We start from the raw sequence: 9,860 nt of genomic DNA, 5'->3' as shown, positions 1-9,860 counted from the left end.
GGCATTTTAGAGCAACAGCAGCTTTCCACAGGGGAGAAGAAACCCTGCGGAGACACAAGCCCTCAGGTCTCGGGCATACAGAGTGCTTCCTGGTGAATTTGCTTGTGTAAAGTTAGAACAAAACACAAACCAAGATGAAATGCAACGAGCAGAAGTGTTTCTCTCAGACATACACACATACACACACACAGAGTAGAGCAGGGCAACACACATTTGATAGGCAGGACCCTGGAAATCCTGTCCTAGCTACCATTTGTTTCTTTCTTTATAGGAGGTTGAAATATGAAGAGGAGCGCAGTGATGGTTCCCCCCTGCCCCCCCCAGTAAACAAAGTTATTGCAGTCGGTCAGTCCAGCCCGCCTCTGCAGCGACAACACGCTCCGGCACCGAGAGCTGCCCAGGCTGCGTGTGGCTCCCGACGCTGGAACCCAGCCCAATCACTCTCGTCACACCAGTGTGAGACTTGAGGAAGAAATCACACACTGATTAATTTCCTTTAAAATGCATGTTTTTTTATGCAACAGCCTCAATAAAGAAAAAGAAGTGATGTGCTTATATACCATCTCCTGTGCTACCGCTGCTAGGCAATGCTATACAGTCCAAGAGCATCAGCTCAGGTCAGCTGAAAACACATGAACTGATGAACACAGGGACATTCGAACCAGAGCCGAGCTTCTGCTGCAGCCAAGAGCTAGCGGATGGCAGGCAGACCTGCTCACAGGACTGCGGGAAGAAACAGAGTATTGCAACTAGACAATATGTCCTGCCCAGCAGCGTGCACCGGGCACGGGACCATGTCCGCCTCCCCTGTGTGGTTTGAAGGGAATACCCGGTCCCTGGCCAAGTAGGTTGCACTTGTGCTGGGAAAGGATTTATGAAATCTGAGTTGGTTAAGCAGCCCATGCTGTGAGCTGCGAGAGGCACTAGATCCAGCAGGGACCATGCTCTCACCTAATAACTCCTCGTTCCCTGACAGCAGGAGAAAGCCTAACAGAGCACACCACAACTGCCCTGCCCAAAACAACCCGGGCAGTCCCTGTGCAGAGCAGGACCCACCAAGCAGGGCAACGCAGGTCCCCCAAGTCTTTAAAAACCCAAGGATAAGGGATCAGACAAAAAAGTTTCAAAAGCATCACTGCCCTCATAAAGTGCCTTCTGGAAATGCTCACAGAGCCTGGCCTGCCTGAGGGCAGGACCCAAAAGGACACCATAAACAACTTCAGCCCCTTACCCTGAAATGCTAGCGATGTCTGCTCTTCCACATGGCAAGCACACTCTGCTCCCCAAACACCATCTGCTCCAAGTCCCTCCCAGGTGTGCCTCAGGAAGCCTGGAGAGCAAAAGGCCACATCTGCAGCACCCAGAGCCACCCAGATGCTACCTTCTTGCAAGAGCATCCCTTGCCCTGGCACCTCAAGCAGCAGTAAGGTGTGTACGAGGCAAACACAAGCACAGCCAGAGCCAAGCCAACAGTGTGAAACACCCAAATATCTCACTCCATCTTCCAGGTCTTCTTGCTGCCCGAGGCAGAGAGAGAACCTGGCTGTCTCTGTCCTCTCTCACGTCCCAGCTACAGCTTCCACAGCACCTTGAGAATGAACCCCCAGCAAAGCCTCCACCCACAGGCAACACTGTGCTAGGGCAAAAACATATCCCACTGGGGAAGGGATGCAATCCACAGAGAAATGCCCGTGGGGAGGAATACTCAGAAATCAGAAGGTAAGGACAATGCCCACGTAGAGAGCAGCCCGTGGGAAGCTGCCTACCCCCAGCACCCTTCATTTTTGTTACAGTCTCTCAGTCCCTATGAGGAGAGGGCCTGGGCAGTTCAAGGGCATGGCAAAAACGCACTCCTGCAGCAGCCCTGCAGCCAGGCAGTCTGCACCCAACCTGGGGAGGTGCACAGGGGAGACGGCACCAGGTGCTGGGGAGCGCAGCGCGGCCAGGGCAGGACAAAGGCAGCAGATAAAGCTGCCCACGCTACCTCACGTGTGCGGTTTGACAGATGGACGGGAAGGCAGCTGGACATGCAGAGTGCCTGGCTGGCTCCCAATCCAGCCACTATGGTGATGTATCACTTCAGAGACAACGGCTCATCTTCCTGGGTTTGTTTTTTTGGCAACTTAATTATTCTTTTTCCCCGCTTATTTTTTGTTTTTATTTTAATTTTTTTAGAAAGCATTAAAAAAAATCTGCAGCTGTTAAAAAAAAATCCTTTCCCTTTAGAGGCTGGACGAGGTTTTATTGACAGGTAAATAATCGGTGTGAGTATGTAAATAGCAGCGACCCCACTGACGCGGCATCCCTCAGCAGCGCAGCCAGCTGCAGGGACATTGTGACTGGCTCGGTTTGGTCGTTGTCACAGACCTGGGACACTGGAGTTTCCTTACACCTAGTGTTTCCCCAATTCCTGTTCCTGCCCAACCCTCCTCAGGCATTGCTTCAGCAGAAACACCTGCCCATCCTCATGGCAGACTCCACACTCCAAAGGGGATCTCCTCTCCAGTCCTCCCTAGCTACGTAAACGGTTCGTTTTTCAAATCGGACAGCTAAACTCTCTCCAGACTCACTGATCTCTTGTCCTTCAGCAGCAGGAAAAAAGACTGGCCATCTTTTTTTTTTCCCCCAACTAGAAACACAGAGGGAGGGGGCCAAACAGCACCGTAATGCGCATGATCTTCCACAAAATCTGTTCGAGGTGATCCACGGCTCCCCCAGCCCACTCACACCAATGAGGTCTCAGGTTAATTAGCAGTGCAGTTATTCAGCTATCTGCTCGTATGTGGTAGGTGTTCTTGGGCAGGTTGCCTGCTCCTGCCAACTCCCCCACGACTTCATGTTGTCAGCACATCTATATTTAAGACTGGGTTTTTTTGCCTTTGTTTAAAGGGGTTTCCTTCCCTTGTAGTAAACTTAAGAGTTAATAGAAAAAAGTAATTCAAAAGTAATCCAAGCACATCTGTAATTAATTCTGCAGGAGAGGGCAGAGCGACGCGAGTCAGAGTTGGCACGCAATTCCTGGCTCCTGATGTGCAGTCCCTGGGATGGACAGAAGGTCCCTCCGCTGAGCACGGCTAGAAGTTAGATTTGGAGTGTCCAAATATGCAGATGGGAAAGTGCTTGACATGAGAGGACCACTGTGCTGCCAGCTGAAAGAACTTGACGTCGTTCCACTCCACCCCGTCGATCAGGACTGCAGGGGAGGGTAAAAGGAAAGTTAGAAAACACCGAGTGGAAGTGGCCAGCCTGAAACAGCTTTGCTAGAAACCTCCGTGCAGTTGGCAGAGGGAGGCCTGGCCACGTTCTGCACTCAGGATACGCGCTGCTCTGCCTGGCCACCCCACAGCTGTAAATAGCTGCACACACATGGGGAGGAAGGCTTGAGCGCAAACCAGGTTTAGGGAAAACAGCTCAGATTATTGTTCCAGCACCTCTCACTGACATTGGAGCTCCCCAGACTGCTGATTTCAGTGTCACCTGATCTGATTTCTCAAGTTTCCTAAACACACTTCATTTTCTTTTTTGGGCAAATGCACACAGAGATGGACATCAGTCACTCCTCATTCTTAACCAGGAGATCCACGCCTCCCGAAGAAGTGACACACGTTCTGTGACTACCCCTCACACTCACCAGTCTCACAGGGCCAGGGCCAGGATTAAGGAGGTGACCTAAGCAGATTCCTCTGCTGTTAACATTGGTAGGGATTATCAAGTGAACAGGCTACATCATCCTGGATGCACAGCTCCGCTGACAGCCACTTTAGGTCTGCCTGCAAGATGCATGTACAGCTCTGGCACAAAGGCACGCCACAGCACGAGTCCTGCTTAGAGGAGCAGCCACGCTCTCACCGCTCTCCGCCATCACTTTCCAGACGTGCAAGGGAAACAGAATGACAGGGAGGGGAATGGAGCCCAGCCCAGCCCTTGTCCTCATCTAGGGCACTGCTTCAGGTACAGGAGGATTTCCCTTTACCCCTGGGATTTCCCATCCCAGATCTATTAAAGCCTTCCCCCATGCTGGACACATCCAAGGCCATTCCCCAGGAACATCCTCATTATGCTGGCTCCAGGGCATGGGGCAGGACAGCAGGTCAGCCCTTGGCCTGGAGGACGAGACCTCACCCCAGAGCCTGACAGGATGCACCCACTGCACTTACCGCGCAGCATGTTCTGCTGATGTTTTGCTGTGCAAATCAACCTGCTGATTCCTTCAATACACTGGCTCTTTGACTCAACCTCCTTGTCTTTTGTTTTCTTGGGCAAAAACATCACTGGAAGAAAAATCACACCAACATACAGTGAATGTCTACCACTCACAGAAGCTGCACCAAGACTTGTTTGGGTTTTTGCATTTAAAAATTCATGCTGAAAATTCTGAGTCTATTTTTTAACTACTGAAATCATCCCTGTTTGGCAGGAGCTTCACTGCGTCAGCGCTCAGCACCATCACCTACGCACACGGACATCTTTGCCCTAAGCGTCTCTACGTGAAGCCTTCCCAGCTCATAACCCAGGCCTCAAAGGGCACCTTCAGGGTAACTCCTGCTGCTCTGCTGGGGCACCAGGGAACACAGACACACCTGGAGCCGTCCCCAGCCTGCGCCCTGCGCTGGGCTGACAGATCTGCCAGGCGGCCGCACCACCTAGGGGGAGTCCCACATACTGCACAGGGCTGCAGGGCAGCGCTGCGCTCCTGCCTCCGATCTACCTGCAGGCAGGTTTGCTGCACCAACAGCGGCCCAGCGTGAGCTGGGCTGCACAGGCACCTGGAGAGCAGGAGGGACTACAAAGCGTGGGCGATCGGTGGAGAGGGAAGGCATTAGGAGAGCTGTCCAAATGCGTGAGCAAAGATGTACAAACTGGTTCCACAGATGCTGGTGGTGTTGAACACCACTGATCCAGGCTGGGCCAGCCCCAGTGAAGGGTATTTTGAGCATCTCGGGATTGCTTCTCTGGTAAGCATGACACTTAAAAAGGGTGTGGTCAGGGGTGGGAGCTCTGGTACCAGCAGCACCACAGCCATGCTGGCCCAGTTGTGACATGGCTGTAGGGTTATCCACCGATGTTCTGCAGCCACAGGTCTGCTGGCCTTCTCTCAGAGCCCTCAAAATCCCTGCTTCCATCAGGAACAACTCCCAGGACCATGGGCAGGACAGCTACCAGCAGCTGAATATACTGCCTTGCTTCTTCCTTGAGAACACTTCTCTGCAGAGCTGTTCTCAATTTCTAATGTTTCACATTGCCAACGCCAGGAGCAAACACAGAACTACTGGCAATATTTAAAATGCCTTTTTTGTTTGGAGAAAATAAAAACTCAAAGTCATGACTTTAAGAGCAGCAGGTGAAAACAAGAAAAAAGTTAACATCAGGCTTTGTGATGTTAACCAGAGACCAGAGCACGGAGCTGTACAGGCTGCAGGGTCTGCCCCAATGCTGGTGGTTGGGGCACAAGCTGCCTCTTACCTAATGCAACAACCCAAACCAGCACCAGCAGGCTCACAGGGAAAACAGGGAAGCTGTCCAGAGAAGTGTACCTCCTGGCTTTTTGCATAGCCACCCACAAACGTCCTTGCTCAGTCCCCACCTTTGTTCTTTCGGGCTATACCATCACAGCTGCTCAACTGTAAGGGTGAGAACACATCCCCTTTTTTACAGCACAAAGAGGAACCACCCTTTCAAACTATCACCGTATGCAGTCACTTCTCATCTAGACAGACTAGGATTTTGGGGATAAAAATATAGACTACGGTGCTGTAATGTAGGACTGACAAGTCAGGCAGCCCTGCAGCAGCAGCAAAGGGAGAGCAGCATTGCATTCTTGGCCTTTGGCAACAGACTGTCCACCTTACCTTTTTTGTTCTTCTCTTTTGTCACGACAGTCATGGACATTGTTGGAGTGGTGGCAATCTCGCCGCTGGCAGGTAACCTGCTGACCTGGAGGGACCGGAAAGTGCATTTCAGTGTGTTTTTGGTAGTGGAGGGGTCCTTCTTCTCTGGGTCTCTCTTTCTGTCCATGGGTGGAGCTGCAATCCAGTAATCCACCTGCAAGCCCATCAACTCAGCACCAAGGTTCTGGCTGGTAAAAAAAAAAAAAGAAAAAAGAGACAGTGGTTAATTTCTGCGCAGCACTTGGCAGAGTTCCCCGCATCTGTGTTTTCTCAGAGTGGCTCTCAGTCCTGACCAGATGGTCCACCTGGCTCTTTAGGAAATCAGGCAGCAACATTTTGTAGCAAGACCCAAGAATCACAAAAGTACAAAATGTCATCACTCAGTGATGCAGCCTCAATCACGTTTCATGGTAGCATCTGCTTGGCAGCACAGAACTGCAATGAGCTGAGACAAGCTGACCTGTTGCGCAGCTGGAGGGACAAGCGGTGGGAAAGGGAACAGACAAGCAGTTTCCTAACATGATGACGAGTTCAGTGACCCAGCCAAAGGCAGCCCCCTGAGGTGGCCCGGATCACTTCTGGTCATTGAGTGGGGAAGAGAGGCTGTAAGAACCTTGCTGCTGCCTCCTCAGCACTGATGAGTGAATAGCTCTGGCCAGGTGCACCACTGCTAAAATCATCTCTGAACTGGGGTGAACAACCAGGTTTTAGTCTCTCAGGACAATTTCAGAAGTGAGATTCTTTAAGGATGATGTTTTGGAAATGCAGCTTTGGATTTTAAGGCTCCTTGCATGACACTTCTCATTTCAATTGTAAAGACAAAGCATCTTAACATTTGCTACTGCCAGGCAGGATTTTCTGTCCCATCCTTGGTTAAATATGTAGTTTTCATGTCTGGGTCACCCTCCATCACCTGCCTGTGCTGTCACATACAGATGAGTGGAGATGGAGCAACGTTGAACCTAAACTTCCTCATTTCTTGATGATTCTATCACACAGCATGAAACCAAAAAGTACCAGATCCCTTAAGCCAGGGTGTCAACTTCAGATGTACCACCTCCACGGCTCACAACTTTAATAGCCTATGCTCCTGTGGGTATGGGTTCCCAAACCACTTCCACCTTCAGAAAGCCCATGCAGAGCTCACACATGAGAGGTCAGCTCTGCCCTCCAGAGCCTGCACAGCCCCCAGTTCTCTGCACTGGCAGCCAGCTGCTGTTGAGAAAGGCCTTGGGCAGACAGGACTCTCCTGCCACCAAACCACAGGGGGCCAAGGGGAGGGACTTGGGGAACTGGGCCTCCTGGCACAGGCTAATGGCCACTAACACCTTTCCAGTCACTGGCACCTGCTGAACTGGGACTTCCACATTTCCATTCTCTTGTTAAAAAGGAACTCTCAAGCCAGTTTAAGTCATTGGAGATTAAAGGTGCCCGCAGGGCTCTCTCTGGGGTGGGCAAGAAAGGTCCCCATCCTGTCTCCAATCGGGACAATGGGAGATGCTGTTTAGGGAGAGCATGTGAGCCCAGTTAATTGCAGAGCATCTCCTTGGACTTCCCCCAGCCTGACAATCACAGGATTAGGGATGTTAGAGGGGACATCCCTGACTCGTCCTTTAGTATCCATTAACGGATGTGCTGTCCCTGAATTCACCTAACCTCTCTTTGATCTGCTGACACAGAAGTAGCAGACGCAGACGTGGTCTCAACATACCTTTCCTCTTGTGTGCAGACATCCCTTAGTTTCTCCCTTTTAAACTGACCTCTTGCCAGTGTCACTGTGTACACCCAGGTCTTGTACCACAGGTTTGGTGGACAACAGTTCAATATTCAACAAACCCACCACCACTGCGATTTTGCAAAACTTGAGTGGCTTACCTCTACCCACCCCCTCTCCCAAACTGTGGAGTCCAAGTGCTTCTAGTCTCCCCTCACAAGCTGCTGCAATGTCCCCCTGATCACGTTGCCTGCGCTCCCTAACCCTTTAACTTCACCATGTGCTTCTGGGTACCAAAACTGTACACAAAGTGTTAGACAGCTACACCAATGTTTTGTGCAGCAACGAGTCCTGGCCAGGGCAATTCTCTACTGGCAGTTTTATAGTGGTTTCCTCCCTTCACCACTAAAAATTTCAGCTAAGCCAGAGCTTCACACTGCCTATAGGTGCTATCTCCTTGCTGTTCTTATCAGAACTGTGGTTTTAGGCACATGTGTGAATGGAAACTGCAGTTCCACTATGTCACCTTACGACTGTCAGCTCTTCCCTCACAGAGAAACAGGCTGCTGCTTCTACAGTTGCTCTGACTTTACAGTCACTTGGTCCTTAAAAACACACAAGAACTGTGAGGGATTAGGCTAGCACCCATGTGTATTAGGGTCAGTGGTCTCTTTGGCTACAGATCTCCCCAAAAGAATCCAGTCTCAAAGGGAAAATACCAGCAGATGGAGTACACAAATCTTCCAAACCAGGATGCCACAATGGCTCATCAGAATCAGCATTTCTGACAGACTATCAGAAACAAGGCTGCCCCTTCTAGTGCAAATGTGCCTGCCCTTGAGAACTGCAGCCTCCCCATCGGGTGCAAGTTCCCCTCTGCCCTCCTTGGCTCCTTGTCGGCCAGCAAGGACACGGTCATTCCAGAGGCAAAAGATGTGAAGGGGCAAAGTGATGACTTCAAGTGTTTGCTACGGAGGAAGAAAGCAGAGCTATGGGTTTTCTTCTCTCATGTATATGTCAGATAAGACACAAGGTATAAGGAGATAAAACATGCTTTACCTTGAGGATGAGAAGCTGCCTGTAACAGACGGTGAGGAAGGTGGTGTGGGGGAGGCTTCTTTCACAGCAGGAGACACAGAAGGTGGGGTGGAAGAAAGGACACTGGAGCTTGAGGGAGCTGCGTCATCAGAGTCACCTTGCAGAAAAGAAGTCAAACTGTTTGTCTGGGTTCGTCTCGCAGCCCAGCACATGCACATTGGGATAGCTGAGTCTGCCCACACTCCTGCTGCACAGGTTTTGTTCAGGCTCAATCCAGAGATCAGCTAGCCCATCTGTTCTGGCTGCCTCCACACTTGGGACTTTCTGTGTTTGGGTAAGAGCAGACATTCACACTCCTCTGGGGTCCCCACCCGGCACCAGCTCTCCTAGAGTTTGCTCCCAGCTGATTTAGAGCCTCCTGCTCAGTCAAAATCCAGTCCATTGAACCCAGCTGGGGAATCTCCCCCCACAACCACTGAAGGACAGCACCACTCCTGGAGAATCTCCTATCTCTGGGCTAATCACAGGGATCTCCCCATTCCCCCTGCTTCCACCCTCCACAACCAAGGCATCATTCCCTTAATGTTAGCCCTTCAGGATGGTGGAAGCAGTGTGGCAGCAAGCAGTGACCCACAGAAGGGCTGCCTCCACACACAAACTTATGTGTAACCCAGGCTACAGGAATCTGGGTTTAATAGTGTAGCAATATAGGAAACAATCCCAACACATAAGGAAAAAAAATGTTCCTACCTAGTAGTGCGTATGAAGGAGGTAAAAAAAGGGCACATTGATAAAATGGCACTACCCCGTGTCCATGTGTGTAATCAGGCAGTATTATGTAAACCAGCTTTGCACTCCCCCATTAAAAAAACTGGGCCTAAATTTGTTCTCAGATTGGCAAAGTGGTTGCCTGTCCTGGAGTTCCCAGTGTTAGGCACATGTTTGAGACAGATTGATTTTATTAGGCAATTGAGTCCAGTGCAGGGAGACAGGCATGAACTTCTGATGAACTGCCTCCCCAGTTTGGAACAGGAACCTCAAGTAACCACAGTGGTGAATCCATCCCACTGAGAACACACATAAGAAAAATGGGTGTTTGCACATATGAGTGGAACCTCCCTGGATGAGGATGTGGGAATTTCAGCTGGCCTGAAGATCCTTGTAAAGTCACAAGAAAAAGGGCCTCTTGAAAGAGAGAGGCCTCTCTTTCTGAGGACAGC

General features: G+C 50.7%; 1 protein-coding gene across 3 annotated transcripts in view; it reads right to left on the bottom strand.

The window, feature by feature from the left end:
- Window positions 1-3,074: 3,074 nt before the first annotated feature.
- The window catches only part of PACS2 (phosphofurin acidic cluster sorting protein 2), a gene marked incomplete at its 3' end in the record, with an annotated part of 76,044 nt that continues 69,258 nt past the window's right edge, over window positions 3,075-9,860 (bottom strand). For all 3 annotated transcript variants that reach the window (XM_082002687.1, XM_082002688.1, XM_082002689.1), the window contains 4 exons: window positions 8,662-8,797; window positions 5,850-6,076; window positions 4,158-4,271; window positions 3,075-3,193 (listed from right to left, as the gene is read on the bottom strand). In XM_082002687.1, the coding sequence (XP_081858813.1) occupies window positions 3,075-3,193; window positions 4,158-4,271; window positions 5,850-6,076; window positions 8,662-8,797 (596 nt within the window). The remainder of the gene's footprint in view (window positions 3,194-4,157; window positions 4,272-5,849; window positions 6,077-8,661; window positions 8,798-9,860) is intronic.

Source organism: Phaethon aethereus, assembly GCF_964289735.1.
Source record: "Phaethon aethereus genome assembly, chromosome: 8".
NCBI lineage: Eukaryota > Metazoa > Chordata > Aves > Phaethontiformes > Phaethontidae > Phaethon > Phaethon aethereus.
This window is presented reverse-complemented; position numbering and strand designations above follow the sequence as displayed.